Source organism: Rhodnius prolixus, unplaced genomic scaffold (genome assembly GCF_049639745.1).
Source record: "Rhodnius prolixus isolate KJV_2025 unplaced genomic scaffold, Rpr scaffold_14, whole genome shotgun sequence".
Taxonomy (NCBI): Eukaryota; Metazoa; Arthropoda; class Insecta; order Hemiptera; family Reduviidae; genus Rhodnius; species Rhodnius prolixus.
In genome coordinates, this window is record NW_027411594.1 from 2,851,187 (window position 1) to 2,877,631 (window position 26,445).

At 35.1% G+C, this 26,445-nt stretch overlaps 1 protein-coding gene across 3 annotated transcripts in view; it reads right to left on the reverse strand.

Annotated features, from left to right (window-relative positions):
• LOC141451657 (uncharacterized) overlaps nt 1-26,445 on the reverse strand; it is a 618,152-nt gene that overhangs the window by 329,725 nt on the left and 261,982 nt on the right. For all 3 annotated transcript variants that reach the window (XM_074123121.1, XM_074123122.1, XM_074123123.1), the window contains one exon: nt 14,900-14,924. In XM_074123121.1, the coding sequence (XP_073979222.1) occupies nt 14,900-14,912 (13 nt within the window). In that variant the 5' untranslated portion in view covers nt 14,913-14,924. The remainder of the gene's footprint in view (nt 1-14,899; nt 14,925-26,445) is intronic.

Genomic DNA, 26,445 nt, shown 5'->3' on the forward strand with positions numbered 1-26,445 from the left:
ATTGAATAACTCAAATTAAAGTTTCAAGTGGTTGGATATACGAGTATATTAGGCTCCCTAATTGAATATAGTGAATTTTACTGAAGTGAAAAGATGCAACGTTAAATCGAATGTGCAAATACGTACATATACAAAGACCGCAATAACATCACCAGATATATAACCTAAACTTAGGGAATGTAAAGTAGCAATTATTTCCAACGAAGCTTATTCAGTAGTTACTAAAGTAAGAAAAGTAACAAACAGTATCTGGCACTTTCACAGAATGGAGAACCATTCTCCTCTCTATGCAGACCCAAGCAGTTCAAATTGACTTGTGTAGAGGGAAACCCCTAATGCTAAGTGGACTACTTCGACAATAGGTTGGCTTCGTGCCACAGTTTTTATTTCTTTCCAGAGTAGTTGTTACTTGGGGGGAACTGGAATTCTGTTTCATCCGTTCTTGTGGGGGGACTTCACTTCCAAATATTGTTCTAATCGTTAGAATACTTAGCTGGTCTCTTTTCTAATTTTACTAGGAAGAGAAAAGGACACTCTTGAGGAAACAGGGTGGTTAGGCGTCCTTGTAAAATGCAATTTTTGTAAAAATAATGTCTTAATACGGGTAATGCCTCTTCGCTATTCAAAAGGTTTTGCGGTTTAAGGATTTGCCCTGCAAGGCTAAGATAAATAGCCTATAAAACAATAATCAGACCCATCGTCACATACGCCAGCGAAACCTGGGTGCTCTGCAAAGAAAGTGAAAAGATACTCGGGGTTTGGGAAAGAAAAATATTAAGAAAGATATTTGGCCCGAAGTGCGTGAATGGCGACTGGAAAATCAGAAAGAACCAAGAATTGATGGAATTGTTTGGGGAACCAATAATAGTCGCACAAATGAAGAAGAAGAGATTGGAGATGGTTAGGACACGTGGAGAGAATGCCTGCGGGAAGGGTGCCCCGAAAACTATTAAATGAAAACCCAGGAGGCAGAAGAATTTGAGGGCGCCTTCGACTTAGATGGCTGGATGATGTGGAGGAAAACCTTCGTCGGGCTGGAGTAAGAAGATGGGGCGCCTTAAGGCCGCAGACCGGAGCGGATGGGGGCAGCTTGTTGAGGAGGTCCAGGTCCTACTTTAAGGACTGTTGCACCAGATAGTAAGTAAGTAAGTAATACGGGTAATAAGGAACAAATATAGAAATAAATATTCTAATTTGATGAAGATCGAGCGACGGAAAGTGTGACTTTATTGAACAGATATTTCTGGACTTTGAAAGCATTTTTTTTCACTCTCTAAAAATAAATATTGGTCAAATTTTATTAGAATGGAACCTCTGTTTTCTAGTTAATTGACAAGGAGAATTCCTGAAAGAGACAAGGAAGGAATGTGAAAAGGAAGGAATAAAACAAGTAAATAGAAGTTTAGTTTGGAGAAAGAGGAAGGAGTTTGACGAACAAATGAACGATCTTGTGGGGACACCAGAAGAATGTTGTAGATGGGGAGATGGGAGTTTTAGATTTATCTAAATCTAGGTCGAGGCCTTGAGTGCCATTATTGCCGGCAAAGGATCAGGGCGGAATGGCGCGGCAAAGTGGGAGTGTGCACGTGTAGTTTAGGGAGCAGTTTGTAGAAGCGAGAAGAAAGTAGGATGCAGTAGAGGCAGGATTTTAAGAGTAGAGGAAACAACAGTTGGAATAGTCACACTGTGCAGAGGAGGAGAGACAGGGAGCTCATGTTGCCCAACCCTCCACCCCCACCTTTTGTGCACCACATTTCTGCAAGAGCCAGGAGCACAACTGAGAAGAATGACAATAGTCTTCCTCTTCTCCATAATCCACAGTATTGATTGGATTGTGGAAATGGTCCTGGCGATGAAAAGACTCTCCACTCTTCTGCTTTGAAAAACCAACTTCCATGCCGGCCCCTGGTACTCAATCCATCTGCTTACCCTACATTAGTCGGACAACCAAGCCTCCTCCGTCAATACGCTTTAATTCTATTAACAGATGAGTAGAAATGGCAGTAGGATGGGATCGACATCACTTCTTTCTTCCACCAACACCAACAACTCAACAGCTGCTAGTAGAAATGGAATTTACATCTCTAACAGGAAATTCACACTTGACAGAACAATTTCCTTTTCGGACTTAAACCTTAGGATTTAAAAAAAATATAAATAGGGTACTAATAATGTTATGATCAGACCGGAACAATAAATTTTAAAATAAGCTTCGTTTAACTTTTTTGCTGCGGTCAATAATGTTATAATTAAATGCTAAATAAAACAATAAACTTTTAAATAAATGGAAATAATAATAATTACTTTATCTCACAAGTGAATCGTTTTCAAAACGGAAGAGCATGAAAAAAAGACCTAAGTTTTATTACCTTCTCTTTCTCCAATACTAAGAGGGGAACATTCTCGTGCAGATCTTCGATTTGGAGATTTTACCTGAAAGCTCCAAGTCCAATTTATCTATTTTAAGGTGTTTATCTGAATAGAAAAGGTGTTTTTTTCATTTATTTCTTGAGAGTGTAAGTCCACCATATTTTTCAAAAATGAAAAACTTAGAAATCAATAAGAACTACGCAGTCGTGAAGATTTAAATTAAAATCGGTCCAGTGGAAGTATCAGCTTTCCTGAATGGGGTTTTTCTTTTCAAGATTTTCTCACAAATGACTCTAACGTTTTTCTTCAAACTTGGTATACCATTGGTACAAGTGTAGATCTATATTTTTATATGAAACAATTTTCGAAGGAGATTCGATTAAAGGGAATTGGAGGCGGCTACTAGACTTTCATCTAAACGTAACATCTTCAATTAACTAGTCAGTTCCCAAGACTCTAGAGTCTAATTTATCAGCTCTTCTTTCTTCCTAGAGCTTCCTTGAAGAATCTTCGTTTTCTAGTAAAATCTTAGAACAGCTATGTGGCGTTAGAAAACGAGGCGGAAGTTGCACAAGGAAGTGGTTATTCCTGGCTGCCAATCTCCACAATATCTGGGGGTTTCCCTAGCAAATCTGGGCAGTTACCACGTTTTGGAGAGGAATACATATGGATATCCTTCATTTTTTAATTAATATACCTCAACATCTCTCTATAACACTCAGAACTGAGTATTCCCAGTTATACCTGGATCTTCGGAGGATACAATTTCATCATTGATTTACTGAACTCGAATTTTTTAAAATTCCATACGATTGCACAATAAAAATGATGTAAAAATAAATATAAACTAAATAAGAATATTAAAGTTTTAAAAGAATTTATCGATTGGTGGGAGTATTAAATAATTCACAAAATCGTCATATTAAATTAAAATATGAATAATAGATATTTTACAATATTTACGAGTATAACAGTGGAATGAAAAATTTAAGGAATTTTCATTTTAGCAAGGCAGACACGCTTTTGTAAATATTTAAAGTCGTAGCGTGAAATTAAAGGTTTAAGCCGTAGTAAAAGCATTTTATTGCGTAGCCCGGAAGTGGGATGATGCGACACCTGAGGCAGGTGTTTAGTCAGGTTAGGGAGATGATGTAAGAACATCCCCGCTTCCGCACGTTTAGCAAGCCTGGTTCCCTCTTTTCTTCAACCATCTCCATTATCTAGAGACTTTCTCCCCTTTTTGATTCATCAGGATATGCCCTTTGAGGCAGTGGGTGTGAAGACATTAGTTACAGGATAAAGGCAACTACTTAACTTACGACATGACGTTATATCTCTTTACAGCATCCTCAGGGGGATCCCTCACCATTCATCTTGGGCATTATCTCGTTTGATTTATTCACCTAAAGATAGTGTTTGGAACTTATTTTTCAAAAGTGAATATCTTCCTCAGATTGTGATAATATTATTGGAATGAAACACAGCATATATTGTGGAGGATTCAGGAAATTGATTAATTACAATAAATATCTTTTTACTTTTAGAGACTTATCTCAGGAGGAAGCCTTTGCGTCACTTCCGGAACAGTAAATTTACAGTAAACTTGTTTTAAATGCTTTTAAAATTTTGTCAACCATTTCGAGGTTATAGGTAAATCATTTTTATTAGAAAATTTTCATCTGTAAACCGATATTTGAAGGGTTTCAAAGGAACTGAATTCTTAAGAAACCTACTAAATTTTTAAGTCAGTACTGAACGAAAAATTGCCTAGAAAACAGCAGAAGATTCTTCTACTTTTCAGTAACATTTCGGCTACAACGGAGTTTCTTAAACTAGGCATGTTTAGGGTTCAAAACAGTGGTAGGGTATACTGGATTCCAATGCGGAAAATTCCGGGTTCAAATCCAGCTGCTGTGCTCGTGGGACCAAAAAAATGTTGCAAATCTTTTTCCTTATTACCGTTAAAAGAAAATAAATAAAATTTTTCTTTTTATTTACTTTTTAAAGTTCCATTAATTGTTAGGTTCTTTGCATTTATTTATTTATTTATTTATTTTTTAAATCAATAAGAAGATAAAATTTTAATTAAACGAACTTTTTTCTGTTCTAAAGAAACCAAAAATATGTAACCCTTTTTTTAGAAAATTGTTAAAAAGCTTTCCACAATAAAAGCAGAAAGAAAAGTAAAAGAAAAATGAAGAAGAAGCTAATTTAGAGAATGTATAAATTTAAAAAAAAAAAATAATAAAGGTTACAGGATAAAGAAAACAAGATCCTCAGGGAGCTTTTAGAAAAAAAAGAAGAAAATTATAAATTGAAAATAAACATTATAAGGATTTGCGTTTATTAAAAACCCACTTACATTTTCTTCTCAATTTTCCCTGTGAAATTCACTTACTTCTAATAGGAAACTCTTTATCGAGGATTTCTCTTTCAGGTATATTATTGGACTCAAATTCATTAAAAAAAAAAAATCAAAGAATTAAATAATCTGAATTAGGGGATAAGTAATAATATATTAATTTTCCCTCTCGTGACTGAAAACCTCATTAATCTATTTCCCTAGCCACTTATCATGCTCACTGTGATAATGAACTGCAGCCTCCCTTCAATGCACTTGACCAGCACAGAAAAATACAAAAAAAAGAAGACAAGAAAATGTTTACGGAACCCGTAAAAAAGATGTTCAACAAAGAACAAGGAATTGTTGTCCATTCTTTTTGGTGACTGATTCATAGTTTAAATAGGATGAAAAAATAATTGCCATTTCAGTCGTGATACATTTATTCTGCCGAGCTTTCGACCTAGGGACTAGGTCATCTTCAGGGCTAGTTTACAAAGTAATATTTTTACATTACAGGGCTGGTGTCTCTTCTGTCTTGTCTGTTCATGGACTCTATATAGTGTAAAATATTACTTTGTAAACTAGCCCTGAAGATGACCTAGTCCCTAGGTCGAAAGCTTGGCAGAATAAATGTATCACGACTGAAATGGCAATTATTTTTTATCCTATTAAGAACAAGGAAGTTTTATTAAAAGCATTCAAAGACGTAGCGGGTTCAAAGAGGATTCAAAGAAAAAGTACTGTTGGAAAATACAGAGCTCGAATGGCACCTGAAGCGGGAGCTTTGAAAAAATTCTAGGATAGTCGCCACTCTAAAACCCATTCGTTAATCTTGAAAATTTTCTGGCAAATGAAAGAGTAAAGGACGTTTTAAGCTTGTTCAACAGTAAAGAGCATTGTGATAAATGCTTCCTCCTCTTTCAAGGAAAATACGTTTATATCAGACTACAGTTTCCGGTGCCTCGGTACCTTGAACTCTACAAGACTCATAAGAGAAGAAATCATAAAAAAAAAAGTCACCATTTACTAGCAGACGTGCAATACCAAACCTGAAACCAATCTGGAGTTATAGTCACAAACTTTCTGGCGTCTTCAAAATATTTTAATGAAAAAAACGCCTTTTAAAAGTCTGAACTTCTTCGAATGCTCCCATACAATTGACCTTAACGTACCATTCATCAAGAACATCATATCATGATTAAATTATCTCCTCCCTTCTTTGAACCCGTCCAGACCACTCTGGAGATTATCTCAGAAGCCAGAGAATAAATACAGACAATGAAGAGTCACCACTGAATGCCAATCATCCTTGATGACACCATTTACCTGTCACACAACTCTTGCAGTTCTACATTTCAAATAGATAACAAAAGGTACACAAATCAGCAGTACCCAACATTTCATTAATACTTCATTGATATAATTTAAGTAATTTTACTGCATTAACTTTTCCTTCACATTTTTTAGAATTTATTAGATGTCACAGACCCCTATGCTGGCCAGTTCATTCATAATATTATTTTGTTACAATTATGATAAAATGTATATTATATCTTTATATTTTTTATAACGTTTTCTTTTTAACCTGTGATTAATAGTTTGATTATTATAGATAAATAGATATTACAGTCAATCTAAGTTAAATGGTGTGCTACTTGAGTAAATATTTTGTAGATGAAAATGGCCAGCATAAGGGTCTGTGACATCTAATAAATTCTAAAAAATGTGAAGGAAAAGTTAATGCAGTAAAATTACTTAAATTATATCAATGAAGTATTAATGAAATGTTGGGTACTGCTGATTTGTGTACCTTTTGGCGTTTAATCAACCCTTATACTTAACTTTTAAAACTGTAAGTTTTTGTTAAGGAGATTTTTGTACCTTTTGGATAGATTTTCCTTTTTGTCTATTTGCAAAGTTACATCTGCTTTACAGATTTTTTAAAATTTGGAATAAGCTATTCTATCATTATAACCTGATAAGGTGTTAAATCGGAAACGTAACTACCACTGGCGAGATCTTTTTAAAGAATGATTATAGTTGCGGTCCCCAAACCATACTCAATAACAATTTTTTTGAGAAAGAGTTTTGAATAAAATAGGAAGGTATTTGTACGTAAATAGCAAAATTAAACTGCGATTTCAGTACTTCCTTTTAAGAAGAGCAAGAAAAATAAACTGCGATTACAGTACTTCTCCCTAAAAGGCAAAGATTTTGAATCGAACGACAATTCATTGATGTAAATCGGTTCACTCATTGATAATTTTAACGATTGCAGTACTTCATCTTAGTAGGTTTGAGAGCACGATGGCATTTCACAGCCACGTAGAGGAGCTTTAATCACTTCTTCGTGCTAAATTTTATCAAAATCAGACTAAGCGTTATAGAAATATTGGTAATAATAGTTTTAGAAAGGGCCTTACTAGGGTGAGGCAAACTCCCCTCCTTATGAGGCATAGCGTCGAGACTTTTAAAGTGCAAATCTGTACAAAATTTCGAATCGAATGACACTTCATTCATGAAAATCGGTTCACGTGTCGATAATTTGAAACGATTGCTATACTTCCCCTTAACAAGTGTAAGAGCAGATCGTCGCTTTATTGTTACGTAGGGGAGCCCTAACTCTATCATCCTACCAAATTCTATCAAAATCGGGCCAAGATTTACAGAGTAATTAGTAATAATAATTTTGGAGGGGGCCTTACATAAAGGGGGCTAACTCCTCTCCCATTCGATGTACAGCGTCGAGACCCCCAAAAGGCACATCTACATAAAATTCCGAATCGAATGACACCTCATTCATGAAAATCGGTTCGCGCGTTTAGGCGCTACGTTGTTTACAAAAAAGGTAACAAGAAGAAGAAGAAGAAGAAGAACAAGAACAAGAACAAGAACGTTTTTTGAAAAAGCCGTTTTTGCTCATTTTTGGCAACTTTTTTCTCGAAATCTATTAGATCTGGGTTGTTGCAAAAAAATTACAGTTATAAAGGAGGGTTTGGAGTAAGATTTAAACAAAATTTGGGAATTTTATCTTTTATAGAAAAATAGAAAAAAATTGTCAAAGTTGGGTGTTTTTCAACGTTACGCTTTTTCGTGCAGTTTTTGATGGTCAACCCTTATACAACTGTCCTACCGGACAGTTTTAATAATAGAATGATTGATAGGTAATGGAACAGTTATGCACTTCAGGTGAACAGAATCCGAGCTACTACACATTTAACATCTGTATTCAAGCGCTGGCGCATTGCTCTAATGTTCATAAAATCTCAATCAAATTAGTGTTTCAAAATCAATCAAAAGTTGAACACTTGAAAAAAATAACAGGCCAGCAAAGTCTTCATATGAAGCTGCATATGCTGCATAAATTTAGGCCTCACAAAGAATCAGAACTAGAGGATAAATTGGACTCAAGGAGAGAGATAACAGGTTGCTCTCTAAGGTACCCTACTACATAATGCCGGTCCAGGCAGATCATTACCGCACAAACTACCTTCAAAATAGCTCCATCCAACTTTAGACCGCACTTATATCTACATCAACTAACGAGCTACTCCCTTTCTTATTGAAATAACAATATTTAAGATAATACATTTTCCTTATAAGACTTCTTTATGCACAGATTCCATTGTTACTTTATTCTTTTTTACTTTTTAAATAGTAAAGCCAGATGATTTCCCTACTCTACTAAGGAGACACCTGTTAAAATGGTGCAGATATTCCTATTGAGAATTTTTATTGAAAAAATTCGTATAAATTTTCCTCCGAGAGTTGGAAAAAGTGGTTTTCACCACTAGTGTGAGTGTATCAACCGAAATTCAAAAACAAAACGTTTGCAGAAAGTTTTCCATAAGAAAAGTGAATTGCACGATAAAGGTTATGGTCCAAAAAATCGACCAACCAACCAGTAACACTTTACCGGAAAATTAGCCTCATTCTGCTACTTAAAATTCCTGGCCAAATTAGTTTCCCATAACAATCCTCTATTCCGAACTCTTTCATTCAGAACACTCCCGTAATACCCAAATCGCAGACTTTTAAATTTAAAATAGAAATAATAATTTCTTAATGCTTTGTTTTTTAAAGGATTTTCATGAAAATTTTTTATAGTTTTATAATTTTTATTTGAAATACTTGTCCAAGAAAATTCTGGAAAATAAGAATGGATAGTCTTTCCACCATTAAAGTTAATTGTACTGTATTGCCATATATTTAATATTAATACAAATCAAATGAAAGTATTAAATTTCCAAACTTAAAGAAAATCGCTTCACTGATGTCATAATACAGGAAAACTGGATGTGAAAAACTCACGAAATCTCACAGTTTTACGGACAATTAGCACTTCAGCTCGAAATTCATAAAAGCCCCCCCCTCTCTAACAAATATCTCCTCAAAACCAATTTTTACCAAAAAATATTTTATTGAGCCAATCCTTTGCAAAGAATACCGAACTCAATCTGCATCCACAACTTTTGTATTCATAGAAGTGCTCCTGTTTACTTCAGATGAATTCCCAATACCTAATAGAAACCCAATTGAAAGTTGGTGGAAGCATTAGGCTGTGATAATTATCGATTAACTCTACTAGAAGTTAGTAACTTTGCCAAATGATAATTTGTTCACACAATAGTAATTCAGCAGTAATTAGAAGGAGATGAAGTACTTCTAAATAATTGCGAACTATTAAACTTGATAAATTCATTTAAATGATTCACACTTAATGATCTCACCAAAGATCGATTAACTGGATCGATTAACTTAATTTGGATGTAATTTTGAAATAGTTTTCAAGTTAAACAGTTAGGTTTAACTACAAGGGGAGTTAGCAAAATAGAAATGGAATTCAGCGGTAACGTGGACTTCGAATAGAACTCCATGAATGGAGTTCTGTTCACTCGTAACCCATTGACTCGAGCCAGAACCTGATATATTAGCTACGCGATGATTAAGAGTATCTGTAAAGTTCGAACTCGAGTTTTGGTGAAATGAAGAAGCTAACATTTTGAACAACATTCAAACTATTAAATTTAGGGAAAGAAAAAAAAATAATAATAATGCGAATTCTCCATTGTGACTTCCCAAAAAAGGAAAACTGTTATTCGCAAATAATGAAAAGCCAGTTAAAAGAAAACTGATGAAAATAAGACTTGTTTGTGGTACATTTAATGTTCAGTTATTGATTTAGCACATGTTCAGAAACAGTTCACTCCAGTATTTTTAAAAAAAAAGTGAAAACAGAAAAAATAGAGATCATCTTTCTTTATTTTCCCAAGTTATCAGCGGAATTCCAATTAAAAGAAAACCACTACTACTACGCCATCGCTTGGAAAATATTAGAAAATAAATTTTCAAGTTAATCCATTAAACAGCGTTTTTTTTTTTAAAGAGACGGAAATTCCAGTCTTTTCCCAGAATAATGGATGGAGATTTTTTCATCAGTTCAGTTTTCCTTTCCGTCAACTACACATCAAATTGGAAAATGTGTTTTAGATTGATTACGACCAGGATTTTCATTGCAGATTGCGTCCGTGACGTTATTCAAATAAAAGGCAATTTCTGTCCTAAACAAAGGTAAATCAATCAAAAAGAAAAAATTCTCAAACATTTAGGAACATTCAGATTTTTGCTAATATTGATTAAAAAAAAAAAGAAAATGCAATCAATATTAATAATTTTGTTTTCTCAACTTTAAAAGGAAATTTTGATGTCATCTTAAATTACGCTAATCTCCAAGGAGTTTGTTCCAGTTACAGAGAAAATAACCGAGCGGATTTCCGATTTCAAATACTTGTTCCAAATCGTGTGTATTAAACCATGCGCCGAATTGAACAGAGAAAAGTCTTTACTAAGAAAGCTAACGAAGGATGTAAACGATTCCCAGCTAGAGAATCTATTTGAACGGATTAAAGCAGTAGTCTGTGATGTAGCCGATAATCACACTCCTGGGCAATGTATGAAGCCCCGGATTTTTCTTTTTTCCAATCCCTTAGTGGAACTCTGAGGCATTTCTGCCGTTTCCTCTTCCTCCTAACCTAACCTATAAAGACATTCCTCTACCAACCTTAACCCTATCTCTTCCCAAGTATTCATCTTATTATTGAGCAAACGATATTGTGAGTTATGCTAAGAAAAACAAAAAAAAAAAAATGTCGCCATCTTAAAGAAAATCGAAAAAGAAAACTGGAAAATGACGTGGCACTTCCGGGTGAATGATACCGACAGAAAAACTTATTGTAGCATCCGATGGAGGCAAAGCCGGAGAAATAATGCACTTTTAGCAATTTTCTATTCGTGAATTATGCAAACCATACTCTCACCGACCCAGTAATTAACAATGAAAACTGAGAAACGTGAATCCAAAGTTTAGGTGTTATCCCATTTGGGAAGAAGAAAGAGAATTCCTGGTTATAAGCTCTGGTCTAAGAATGTTTTATAGGAACATGGTACTTTTTCACCTCTGTAATATCATTTCGCTATAAATAATTTCCTACTCTTTTTCTGGTCTCATTCAAAGTGATTGTTGAGGTGTGTTATTTTCTTTTATTGCTTTAACATGAGAATAGAAGGAAAAGGTAATATCTTGAGAGGAAATTAAAAGGAGAAACTGCAAAGCATTATGGGCCTTAGAATACGGCGGATATTAAAGTACAAAGAAAATGGGAGAAGAAAGACCGTTTTCTCATTTTCATTGTCACTGGGACTTTTTTAAACAAATATTGGGAAAAACATAAATGAAACGAAGAATGACGAACTGAAATTTGAGTTGTTTTTTTTAATTTATTCGTAACTAGGAGATGATATAGTTTATAAAGGACCCTTAAATATATTTCTCTAGTAAGATGCTGGCTGTATACATAGAAACATGCTGCCTGTATACACAGACGATGCTGGCTGTATACATAGAAACATGCTGCCTGTACGAGGGTCGTTTGAAAAGTCCGTGCAAAAATAAAAACTACTTAATTTTTTGGGGTAAACCTTTTTTTATTTTTCAACCTAGTCTCCTTTTAGGCTTATACACTCCGTACAACGCTGCTCTAGTTTATTGATCCCTTCCGAATAATAGGATTTGTCCAAGTCTGAAAAATAGCCATTCGTTTCTGCAATCACCTCCTCGTTTGAATAAAATCTTTTTCCCGCCAGCCATTTCTTCATATTGGGGAACAGATAGTAGTCCGAGGGAGCCAAGTCTGGAGAATAGGGGGGATGTGAAACGAGTTGGAACCCTATTTCCATTAATTTTGCAACCACAACTGCTGAGGTGTGAGCTGGTGCGTTGTCGTGATGGAAAAGGACTTTTTTGTGGGCCAATCGTGGGCGTTTTTCTTGCAGCTCGGTTTTCAAACGGTCCAATAACGATGAATAATATGCACCCGATATAGTTTTACCCTTTTCCAGATAGTCGATGAGGATTATTCCTTGCGAATCCCAAAAGACAGTCGCCATAATCTTTCCGGCCGAAAGAACGGTCTTCGCCTTTTTTGGCGCAGATTCCCCCTTGGTAACCCATTGTTTAGATTGTTCTTTGGTCTCAGGAGTGTAGTGATGTATCCTTGTTTCATCCACAATGACGAAACGACGCTTAAAGTCCTGCGGATTCTTCTGGAACAGCTGCAAACCGTCCTTGCAACACTTCACACGATTTCGTTTTTGGTCAAGCGTGAGCAATCGCGGCATCCATCTTGCGGATAGCTTTGTCATGTCCAAATGTTGATGCAAAATATTATGTACCCGTTCATTCGAGATGCCCACAGCACTAGCAATCTCACGCACCTTCACTCTTCTGTCATCCATCACCATATCATGGATTTTATCAATGATTTCTGGGGAGTAGTAACCTCAACAGGGCGTCCAGAACGTTCAGCATCACTTGTGCCCCATATGGCCACTCCGAAAATTTTGAAACCACTTATAAACTGTTCTAATCGAAGGTGCAGAGTCACCATAATGTTTATCAAGCTTCTCTTTAGTCTCCTGAGGCGTTTTGCCTTTCATAAAGTAGTGTTTAATCAACACACGAAATTCTTTTTCGTCCATTTTTTGAAAATCACTCGACTTTCTCGATTCAAACGAATGCCAAACACAAAGAAATAGACCGATCTGGCTGAAACTTGGTGTGTGTTCTTCCAAGAGATGCTACTAACTAAACATAACCTCGATACGCGCCAGTGGTGCTATCTCTCTGACTTTGCACGGACTTTTCAAACGACCCTCGTATACACAGACGATGCTGCCTGTATACATAGACGATGCTGGCTGTATGGCGAAAGCTAATGCCCAAAAAAAGGCGAAAAAAATATATATTTCTCTAGTTTCAGTGTTAATTAACTTCATTTCTATTTTCTGTCGTTGCTTAAAGATAAAGCCGTGTGATTAAGTTCAAATTATTGCAACTTAAATTATTATTTTGAGTTTCTGTGGATTCTATTAAAAATTATTTTTATTTTTACTGACATTTTAATGTGTTATTACTTCAAAAGAAGTTACAAATTGATTCATTAATTTGATAAATTAATTACTAAAAGAACTGAACGGGGATCAACCAAGCTCTTCTATTCAGAAAATATAAATCCAGGCTCTCCAATCGAAAATTCTCCCCCAAAATAGCTCAAGCACCCTGGCATGTATCCCCACTTAACCTTCCAAAGTGACCAGAATCTTCCCTACATCAAAGATCTTTTCCCTTAAGATTTCCATATATCACTATCTCCTCACACAAAATAAAACCTTTTACGCATTAATTAAGAGTATCTGTAAAGTTTGAGTTTTGGAAAAATGAAGAAGCTAACATTTTGAACAAAATTCTATTAAATCTAGTGAAAGAAAAAAAAAAAATAATAATGCGAATTGTCCATTGTTACTTGTATAAGTAACTAAGCGACTTCTAGATAATAATCCATATTAGTAAAGTATACTAGACTTGTTTAGGGGCGTTTGTTGGTGTAGTAGCTATGAAGCTTGGGCTTGTTAGTAGAGATCCCCAGTTCGAATCCCGTGTGAAGCTGCTTTTTATTTATTAGATAAAGTAAGAGGCGCCACGGTAGCCGAGCTGTTAGAGGCGAGACCTGCGAAGCTAATATGTATTGTGGTACTGAGTTCGATTTCATGTTTAGGCCTAAACAGTTGACTTGTAATAATAGTCGTTAACTAAACAGTCAACAGCTGGCAGCGAAGCCACCGACGCTTCAGGAGTCTTAAAGAATTGAGAGAGAGCTTGCACTTAACGACTTGGGAGTGATGTCAGTTGGGAATGGAATTTTTTAAGGATTTGGCCGTAACATTGGCAAACGAATAGATCGAAGTGATGGGATGGAGAAGAAGATCAGCCAAGAATGAAGGGAATTAAGCTACTTTTTATTTATTAGATAAAGTAAGAGGCGCCACGGTAGCCGAGCTGTTAGAGGCGAAACCTGCGAAGCTAATATCTATTGTGGTACGGGGTTCGATTCCCCGGTCTTAGGCCTTAGATTTTATTTTATTTAATTTAATTTAATGGAATTTATTTAATGTTTAATACAAGAAATTTATAGTAAAGTATGTTAGCTAGTCGCTTCCGTCCACTTCACAGTTGTACGTAAAGCTCGCCTGAAAAAATAGGCATTACTTTACTTCACTTTTTTATTTAATAGTAAAGTTGGGATTCCGCTCCCCCATCCACGACACCTAAAGAGATTAGTTTATTTATTTTCGTATCACCCCACACAAAATCCGCTTATCCTTACAGCAAAAAGTTCCTACACATTTCAAGAAATCGGGAACTTCAGCTGAAGCGTCAGTTGTCTCAAGACCTCCTCAATAGACAGTCGTCAAATTATAGGGGAGCAACATTGAAAGGCTAGTTGCTCATGTTGTTCTTGACAGTGATGTAGTATCATCACATTTAATATTTTACACAGATGTAAGTTCTCAAAATAAATACAGAACAAAATTGAAGTAGAAAAGATCCTACAGGCACAAGATACAGCGTTTTATTTCCTGATAAAACTGATTGCAACTCTACAAACAGTTCCACCAGATGAACGATTGATAAAAATCTCATTCACCGTGAAAAAGAGACAACCCCTCTATATAATAGAATTCACATTCTTCAAAAATCATTTTAGGAAGAAAACTTTTAGGAAAATCACTGGCTTCTACTCTCGGGAATTTTCATAGGAAAAATTTAATACAGTGAAAGTGTCTTACCTTGAGTTTCCATGCTGCTCACACTCTGAAACAGAAAAGAACAAATTTTCTTTATTACAAAGTTGCAAGAAAAACATTGAATTTTAAATTAAATTACAGAATTTCTATAGAAGAGAAACAATAAAGGAAGATAGTGAAGTGCTGAATCTTTCGGGAAATCCATTTTCTATTTCCCAATACTCATCAAAGCTTTACTTTTTAGCTACGCTTCACCCAATACTAAACTAGGCAAGATAAGTATTTTATTTATCTTTTTGGGCTGATAATTGTTCTTATTTTTGAATTCCAGTGCTAATAAAGAGTTTTTCAAAATTAAGAACCAATTAATGACAATAATAATGATATCAATGTTTAATAGCACTATCGCCAACTAGTTTCTTAAAGATCCCTGGGCTAAAAACAAATAATGAATCGATTAACATCTTGTCAAACTATCGAATTCCTGTTTTTCACTGGAAATAAGGTACCCCTTTGATAATTAAAAGAAACTAAAGCGTTACGCTTAAAGCTCGAATCCATTGGGAACTTAGGCAACATAACAGAAGCTTGTGTTATGTTTTAGCAGGGCTTTAAGTTCAATTACCGGTACCTCTCTTCAGACTATCCTAGAAAGAGGAGAAGACGCCTTTTTCATATTCTATTTGGCTGCTCTTTACTGATTGATTTGGCACTTCACAGCAAAAGGAGATTATGTCACAACAAAAGCTAGTAAGAAGAAGAGTATTTATCTACTAGATTAACTAAGAGGATGGTAAAAATAAGCCTTTAGGCTGCGTTGCCTTGTGGAACTGGACCAGCTTCTTGTCTCAATAATAATATGACTGCCATAGAACTGGAAACCTAGCGTGACTGGGCTACTTGCACAGAATGAGCGGAGAAAAAAGTCACTAGAAAGATCTATGGAAGTTATCCAGGCAGATGGAGACGTAGAAGAAGACCAAGGTTGTGGGAGCTAGAGGATGTTTAGAAGGAAAGCCACCAGATAGAGATGGTTGAATGAACTTCTTATATCACTCGATGCATTGAAACCGCACAATTTACAAATTTAGCACTTTATACTCATCTGTAAGAGTCCCATGTTTGAATAAATATGCCTGCAAAAATTTGAATACGTGGACAAACGTCCTTAGAGTGTTGAAAACTCCAGAGAAAACCTTTGGAACTATCTTTGGAGAAATAGCTGGACCTTTGCTTTGTGTTCAAGATGTCCTTATCCAAACCTTTCAATTTTACTGATTCATATATTTTCTACAGAGGAGATCAGAATTCGAACCACAAATCTTATCAAATTGCTTTGCATCCCATCAAAGCTCCAATTATTAAAGCCTCAAAAACAATAAGATTCATAATGCATTTATCCTTTAACAGTAGCTGAACACTTACCCCTCACGTTCACGTTTTTTGTTAAGCACCTCTGCTGAATGTTCAATGAACGTTTCGAAAAACAAAAGATGAATACAAAAACAGATTTAATTTACGCTTGGATAAAATTTAAGTAACTTAACTTTAGTAGGAGGTAATTATTAATTCATACGTGGTAAACTTCAAAACTTACTATAGGTATATAAATACTTAGTACAACTTTACCCAGCTGTCATACTTCCAGGGAGTTGACAACTTTTAAGTAACTATGCACAAGTCCCATTACCTTGATGTTTTCCAATTCAAAACTCTCTAGAAATACCTTCAAACTAAATTGTCAGTTCCTAAATTTAACATCTGGTTTGGCAATAACGCAATAGCTTTTCCTGTTATATTCTGTGTTAATAATGCAGAAATTCCCAGTTTGGACCTGCTAGTTTCATTTAAATGTAAGAAGAGTTTCGTTTAATTATTTTCGAGTCGGTTTTGGGCAAAAAAAAAAAAGGTACTAAGTATTTTTTCAGAGAATTTAAGCGTCTTAACTTAGTCCATCTCGGTTAAGTATCAACAAACCACCGAAGATTATCAAGACTTTGACAAAATTTCTTTAAATGAAATCTTTTAATTATATTTGAGCAGGAGTATTGGGCTAACCGGCTTTAAAAGTCGTTGAGAATCCAGGACTTGAAATGATTTAGACTTGAGCATTCTGAGGAGGAGGTGGTTTTCGACATCTGAGAGATTTGTTTGAGTCCCTATTCCTGAGGAAAGCCGTTCGGATTCCCCAAAACGTATCTTCGGATTTTATTTTTGAAATTTATATGCCTCCTTTAAATCCAAGGATTTATGATGGTCTATATTCTTTTCCACTTCCGCTAAGTTCATCGAACATTCACTGCTTTTCCCACGCAAATAATAGTAAGTCTTGCGGAAGTCTTAAAAATAAACATCGTTAATTAAATGTTAATTTTTCTCTTGAATAATTTTTAAAATATAAATTCTCACATAAAAATTGCTAACAGAAAAGCAAGCGAACCGTAAGCGGTGTAGAACAAAACCTAGTGAATACATGAAAATGGAGGTTTATACATTAAAGGAAGTTGTAGGTTTAGGTTTTGGTATATACATGGCGGCCCCCACACAGAATATATGCAGGGCGAGGATATATATGAGTATACGTAGGACGAGAAACGGAATATACCCAAATTTATGTACTTCCGCCAGTTCTCTGGTACCACGCACTAGAGACTATATACGAGCGATGAACTTTGCGTAGGCGACACTGGAGTCTTGGCCAGTATGTGATACCCAGTGGGTTCGCTTTAATGGGTTTGGTTAGTTTCTCAACATTGCCCTGTTTCCATGAACAGTTAATGGTAGCATTTCTAATGTATTGTTAGTTATGGATGTATTGATATCGCCCCAGATTCTACTTCATAGATTCTATATAAATTTAACTCCGGTAAAATTTTATTTATTTCTGCATTATCTAAACAAATACATAAAAAGTAGATGATCTCTAAAAATAACGACGTTATTTATTTATTTAAGGCAGGACAGCATAAAAATGGATGTATCTCTAACCGTGATTCAAATTTGGTTTCCTCTTTAGGCAAATAAAAGGCGTGTTCTTAATTCCAGCAAAAAATTATAATTCAGCGCTTAGAAAACTTTGTATAACTTGGCTGAACCAGAGTTGGAAAATTCATAAGTTCAACTTTAGAAGCTTGAGAGAAAAAGAGGCTTACAACAGAACATAATGGAAAAGAATTGCTAAGTAGGTCTTATGCCCTACAGTTGTTCAAATGTCCCAAAAATAATCAAACAATATTTAGCCAAATGGAATCAATTTCCATTGCATAAAATTCTTGATGCCTCTACAGACTTGAAAGGAGTGAACTAAAAAAAGGGTCAATGAAACCTTAGGGTTTGTCCAAGCTGAATCACTATCAAATTTAGCAAACGGGCACCCACGCTAGCTCAAACTAGCTTTTTCAATCAAACTGGACTGTTATTTCAGTCCCAGTGCGCAAATCTGATAGGGCATTATGAACGACCAAATTAACTGTAACTCGGATACACTCTTTAAAGTCATTCCGTATCTCACCAGACACAGCTGAGCAAAGCTCACAAACACAAAGAATACATACACGTTCTTCACTGTTTTAAAGTTTTCTTTTTAAGATTCTACTTATTTACCTCATTTTAATTTTTTTATTTGCAACTGTACAAAAGATACAACTAGCAAGAGTGTAGTACAAAGAAACATTTGATTGTGCCAAAGAGCTGGATGAGTGCCACAACCAGGATGACAGGATGAGAGAAACCAGCCAGCGCTGGAACTCTCTGGGAACTTATTGGGGTTTAGGAAGCAATGAGGTCACGTGGCCAGCGCCGTTTTAGACGACGTGGAGGATTGTCAGGATGGGACGATATGGGATAGTGATTGAGCCAGAGGATTTGGGTGATCACAAAGAGTTTGCTGTGGAAATTTAGGGAATCGGGTGTGGATTAATTCATTTAAATGCGGAATATTGAGATCTTGATGGAAGGGATGCTGTTGGAGACAGAATGGTGCGAATTTTAAATTTAACAATAAACATTTTCAGAGTAACAGTAAGTATAATTCAGTGTTTTCCGCTTAAATTCGTGCGCCCCTTCCTGTATTAAGTACAACTCCAGCTGAAACATTACACTAAAACGCATTGCACTAAACATACAAGATTCCTTTAGCAATAACTAGATTTTACGTTGCATTAACATTTTGAATAACACACCTGTTAACATCATGTTAACTCCGCCCACTCAGTCAGCAAGTATAGTTTGAGACGAGAACATAAGTGAAGTTGAAATTTCTGCACATCAAATAGATTAATCTACCTCTGAAATTCCGAAATCGGAATACAATAAACATGCCCACTAAGACGTATAAAATCGAAATATAATAATTTACAGAATATTAATTTCCAAGTTATACACTACATATGAATTTATCGATTATTAACGATTTACAGGGTATTAATATATTGATTGAGAGGCATTTCCTTTGCCGCGTATTAACACGGAATTTACATTTATTGGAAATCATAAAGCATTTACACGTGGATCTGCATGTAAATTATGTACTATATGTATGAACCTTAAATAGTTTAACTTACACGTGTCATGCTTTCTTGATCATTTTCCCCTAGCTCTTGCTAAACAAAATTATAATTGCACTTTAGACAATTTAAATTTAGGCTAGAATTTAAAAATTCTATAATTTTTTTTTGCTTTATCTTATATTTGATAATGTCGTTTATATACTGGAATAGCTTTGTGCAGGAAATGTACAGTGTTACCAAAATGTCTACGGTGAATTATACTTCCGCTTTTTTTTTTTTTTTTAAAAAAACTATTAAAAAAAGAGGAGTTTGAAGGAATGAGGAATCCTGTGTCTGGAGCCGATAGAAATCTAAACTACGCAATATATCACATTAACTACCTCCAGTAATGGGTTCAAAATAAGATCTATGGGTAATTTTTGTGGAAATAAATGATAATCATGAATACAAATAATGGGAAGGTACAATTAATGTATCATCACATTAGGACCTAAAAAAGGGCAGTTTTTCTTTTCCGAGAGTTTACCCTTTATTATTTAAACAGGTACTTAACGCCTTCTCTAGGACATGTCCCCTTCCTAACAGATTGCCCAACGATCACTCCCCGCCCTCGAATTTCATGCCCCTTATAAATCTAACTCCTAAAACCCTAAAACCCTTTTTACTTCCTGCAGACCCTAACAGACTAGGAAATGAAGGGTGAATTCTGTGCATGAAAAGTAGTAATCCGTCCCCCTGTAGGATCCTAGTAGGTTTTTGTAGATCATATTTTGTTGGTTTTTTAAGAGCGAGATTCGAGAGCGCTACTATAAACCCTACATAATTAGCCCTGAAGATGACCTAGTCCCTAGGTCGAAAGCTCGGCAGAATAAATGTATCACGACTGAAATGGCAATTATTTTTTCATCCTATTGAAACTATGAATCAGTCACCTAAAATAATGAACAACTATATATGTATATAAAACTTTTGAGGTAAGACAAAATTTGGAGCAGAAATGTTGTGGTTTCAGGGATTCTAATGGATCTAGAGTTCTGCTTTAGATGGGAACTTGCCCCCCTCGAATCCCGAAAATTTCTCTGCATGCATTTCTCTGCACGTCCAACTACCAATTAGGTGTCGTGTACGGAGGCGACTAGCAAACATACTTTAGTGTAAATTTCTTTTATTAACCATTAAATAAAATCCAAGGCCTAAGACCGGGTATCGAACCCAGTACCACAATATATGTATATTAGCTTTGCGGGTGCATTTTGCTATTCATTACCAGCAAAAACTAAAAATACACGCAAATAACTGATTTTTTAATGAACAAAAAATTCAAATTTTGGTAATTCCCATGAGTGTGTAGCAAATTTAGAATCCACTTTTACCATTTTGTAAGTTTGATGAATTATGGCTTTAGGCTTTAGTAGGAGCGTTCTTTTTTTGTGTGCTCTGTGTGTGTAGAAGAAGGAGAAGAAGGCAATTTGCTTTAACGGAGATTTAGTGCCCTGGGGGGCGCTAGCTGTGTCGACTGTAAGGTAACGAGCTAGTCTCTCTGAGGAGTTCGGGTGCTTGTAAGGTCAAAGGCTAAAGCTCACAAGCATGTACGATAGCTTTTTAGGTAGATTTCCCATAACAATGGCAACATACATTCCTAGAAGGAAAAATAAAGGAACAAACAAATGTGATAATATTTCCTTTTATTTTGGCCATCTCGTTATCCAACTTTTTATCCTTTCTGGAATACAGGAAATATGCAAAAATTACAACTTTATTTTTTAGGGATTGAAGAAAAAATACAATTTTATAAATCCTAAGAATTATTTTATATCGATCTTTTACATTTTTACTAAATTTTAATCTACAGAAGAAGTACTCCATTTATTGCAGAGCTTAGATTTTGAGATTTGATAAGAATTATTCTCTCTGAAGTCAGAATAAATATTGATTTTAAAATTTCATTGGGATGGAAATAGTTGGATTTAGCTGTAAAATGGATGACCAATTCTTTTAGGGCTTGATAGCAGCGCTCTCAGTTCTCGCAATACAATGATAGCTCTTAAAAACCCAACAAAATATGATCTACAAAAATATTTAAGAATCCTGCTGGGGAATCCACGCTCAGAATTCACCCTTCATTTCCTGGTCTGTTAGGGTCTGCAGGAAGTAAAAAGGGTTTTAGGGTTTTAGGAGTTAGATTTATAAGGGGCATGAAATTTGAGGGCGGGGAGTGATCGTTGGGCAATCTGTTAAGAAGGGGGGCATGCCCTAGAGTAGGCGTTAAGTAACTGTTTAAATAATAAAGGGTAAACTCTCGGAAAAGAAAAAACTGCCCTTTTTTAGGTCCTAATGTGATGATACATTAATTGTACCTTCCCATTATTTGTATTCATGATTATCATTTATTTCCACAAAAATTACCCATAGATCTTATTTTGAACCCATTACTGGAGGTAGTTAATGTGATATATTGCGTAGTTTAGATTTCTATCGGCTCCAGACACAGGATTCCTCATTCCTTCAAACTCCTCTTTTTTTAATAGTTTAAAAAAAAAAAAAAAAAAGCGGAAGTATAATTCACCGTAGACATTTTGGTAACACTGCACATTTCCTGCACAAAGCTATTCCAGTATATAAACGGCATTATCAAATATAAGATAAAGCAAAAAAACATTATAGAATTTTTAAATTCTAGCCTAAATTTAAATTGTCTAAAGTGCAATTATAATTTTGGTTAGCAAGAGCTAGGGGAAAATGATCAAGAAAGCATGACACGTGTAAGTTAAACCATTTAAGGTTCATACATATAGTACATAATTTACATGCAGATACACGTGTAATATATATCCTATTTATATATATTTATTCTGCCCCTGACACGGAATATCTTCTACAGACAAACTTATCTACAATAGAAAGACGTTTAAAAATAAATCATAAAACGTCAACAATCTGAAACGTTTAGATTTTAGATTTAAGAGATACAACGGAAGTGGCCATTACTGTCCAAATGATCAGGCTGTGCCAAAGCATTGTGAACGAGATGCCTAGTGGTGTAATGCCTGGAAAAAATGCTTTTTATTTGGTTCACTATAAAAAATTTAATTGGAAAAGCCCAGTCAAATAGTAGCAAATCATTTCAAAGTTGGAACAATTTAAAGCGGCCTCGAAACTACTATTCTGTAAATGTGATATCTCTCGTAAAACACATTTTTATTGTATACTCTTCCGGTTTCTGACTTCCAACCATCACCAGAGAAAGATTAATCTAAGTGTAGAGATTTCCTCTTTACTCACGTTACCGCCGAGCGCTACATTCGCTGACTATGCCAGACCCCTAAAAACAGGAAACTACCCGTGAAAAAAACTTCTTTTATTTCCTCCACTCCGCCTTCATTCATAAAATTCCCCATAACTAAAACTCCAGCCATTCATAATTTCTATTAGTAGCAATAAATTGAGATTACATTATGTAACTTCTGAATTTTTGTAAGGAAAATTGCCCGAGTGCTGTTGAAATGTAATTTTAGAAATTAGGACCTCTCTGAAACTTTAAAATGTTCTTTCTCTAATATACATTTTTTGGGTTCCTTACAATTTTTTTTTGTTTCTCCAGAGGGAGGAAAACATGGTAGTATTTAATGTTTAAGCTTCTTGCATTCAATAAGTGACACAAAACAGAGAGGCTGTTTCGCATCTATCTTATAACAAGTACCATTGAAATTATTATAGTACCTTTTTTAAAAAAATTATTTAAGGATAGCTCTTCTCCCAGAAAGTAGGAGAGATAAATGGGAAAAATTATTAATTTATATTGTATGTAGAATATAATTTATAATCTTTAAGTTTGTGTGATAAGGAGTTTCTTTTTATATTATATATTCACATTAAATATATCAGAAAAAGAGCATAGTATTGTAACGTTACAACATGAAACTTCAATCTTTGAAGATGGATGTAAACCGTAAATCGATCAGAATGTTGAAATACCGACATGATGAATGAAATCTCCGAAGTTCTTTTTTTCCCCCTTAAATTTCTTAATATTAGGGAACAAAGTAAAGTTTTGTGTCTCATTAAATTCATCCTTGGCTCTCCCTCATGAAGCAACTGTTGGAGTGTCTCAGGGCTCAGCTATAGGACCGGTCTTATTTCTTATTTACTTTAACCCAATACCTCGACCAAAGAATGTTCTACTGGCCTTGTACGCTGATGACGTCGCTGTCTATGCTTCGTCCTGGAGATTGGATACGATAGTCAGCAGGCTTACTATGGCCATGACATGTGTGGATAGATTTTTCACCAAGTGGAAAATAAAAGTTAACCCCTTAAAAACAGAGGCTATCCTTTTCACTAAGCGCAGGCCGATCTTGTATCGACATGTCCACTTCGGGGGACGGAATGTGCCATGTGCCATTAATATCAAGTATCCTGGGGGTATTACTGGATCGTGGGCTGACTTTTACTCCCCACATAAGGACAGAGTCAATTAAGGGTAAGGCAGCCATTCGAGTGTTATTCCCGCTGTTCTGCAGGGACTCTAAACTGTCCCCAGAGAATAAACTCCTCCTGTACAAGGCCCATGTTACTTTATGCTTGTCCCTACTGGAGTTTGACAAGTAGAACCAATATCGCCTCGCTGCAGATCATACAAAATAAATTCCTCAGGCTTGTGACAACTTCCCCCCCGCTACAGACCGTGTTATAGACTTACACGCCAACACCAACATGGACTATGTAGAACACTACATCAAGTTACCTCGCTACTGGTTTCTTCAGTAAGTGTGAATCAAGTCACAGACACCTCTGCAGATGAATAGGTGACTATAGTGTGGACACGGTGCACAGGCACAGGAGTGTTAGGGACTCCCTGAATTGAAATCTGTTCTGCAGGGACTCTAAACTGTCCCTAATTCTATTTCAATTATAAATAATTATTTTTTTTAATTGAATTAATTGAAAAAATAAAAATAGATTTAAAACTTGGGATGTATCATTTTCTCATCACACTTTTTTATCATTTAAATTTTCCGGCTGAGAGAAAATTTTGTCCAATAGAATCTCAGCTAACCATAACGGAGAGAGAGAGAGATTTAAACGAGTTTGATTAATGAGGAAAATATAAACCCTTTTTTCCCCGCTTTACACGATCCTGTTTTTCTTTTTTTTTACTTCAAAACCTCCGGAGAAAATGGAGTGGGGGCCACCACGCAGATTGCTGCTAGATAAATTGGTCCAGAAGAGGACGGAAACAAACAGGAGACCTTTGATGGAAATAAGATATATATATATATCTGAAGAGTTATGCATTTAGATGGCCTTTTTTACCTAAATTGTCTGGCATTGTTTACCACCACCTAGCGCTACTTCTTAAATTAGAGGATGAATGCAATTTCTTCGTTACTAAGTTTATATTCACAAATCTAGGCTGAATAATTTGCTTTCTTGTGCCTAAAAGGGAATTTTCTTCTAATTTTGAATTATTTACCAAAGATAAGTATTGAAATTATCCATCAACGTCTAACCGAACTAATGTCAAGTAAATTAATACGTTGCTGAAAGTAAATAACATTTGGGATTAGCCAATCAGACTACACCATCCAAAATAAGGGGCACCAATGAAGGTCCAACAAAAAAAACAAATTAAGGGATATGAAATCCAATCTTATTTTCACGATAATACAACAAAGATTCATCTTGAAAACATTTTCACTGTAACTGAAAATCTCTGCCATCACCATACAGAGATAAATACAGAAGGGATAAATCGACTTTTTTTTTTTCTGGGAGCAAAAATTTTGAATGCTTCACTTGCCAAATCGATTAACTCCAATTTCTGAATTTTAATGTCTGAACACTTTATTGACTCCTAACTCAGGCGGGGCTTAACGTCCAACTACCAATTAGATGACCGTGGACGGAGGCGACTAGCAAACATACTTTACTGTAAATTTCTTTTATTACCCATTAAATAAAAATCCAAGGCCTAAGACCGGGAATCAAACCCAGTACCACAATACATATTAGCTTTACAGGACTCCTAACTGTATAATAATCGAAACAAATTTCGCTGATAATAAGTATTAACACTATTAAATTACAAAATTTCATTGAATAATGAATAATTTATTTCAGATTAATTATACTCTAATTAAAATTGTAATAAAAATTTAGTTAAATCACTTTATACAACGCAATTGACGACTTCTTAAACATCTATTAAACATGATTATTATAAAAATTTAAGGACAAATCGACATGGCGGGAGCTCAATTACATCTAACGAAGAAGACATCATTTATATTGCTGAAGAATCAATTTAAACTAAGTAATCATTGTAGCATTTGTAACAGAATTAGTTATTACTTATAAAATCTTTAATGAAAAATGCATATATTGGAGTTTTCCTGTAATAGAGGATATAAATTTAATACTGAATTAGAATTAATCGATTTGCTTTCACTTGCCAAATCGATTAACTCCCTTAATCACGTAGAAATTGTCGTAATAATGACGATATATTCATCTTATACTTTTAATATGTCTTTAGATAAAAGATATATCTGCAGCAATACAGTCTACATCGTTTATTTGAATCGATTGTTTAACAGGAATTTAAAAAGATACAATATATACTAGTTTTTCACTTTTCTCAACTTTTTGTTGTATAGAGTTAATAGATTTGGTAAAGTGAAGCATTCATTTGATGATGCTAATGTAGCTTATTACGATCAAATTGAAACAGAGAATTAGTTGAGGTTTTAGATTTTTGTAGAAACCAACTAAAATTCACTTAACTTTCCATTTAACCTTAAACTTGGATCAAAGAGCGTAGAAGCCTTCTAAGTTGGGCCCTTTCTAGTTGGAACTTTAATAAATGACTAGGACACAGAATTGTTCAATAGCCATTGTCTGTAATGTTTTAGTCGTGTCTAAAATAACTCTCTCCCAGGAATAGTCGGCCAAATGAGATTCCAGGGTCACCCCTATTTACGCTGGAGGATGTTCCAGTCGTTTTTCTTTTGCTCCTAGTCCATTAATAATTTGTTTTTTCTACTTCTACTTCTTTTAAACTCACAAAAATATCTCGCGTAA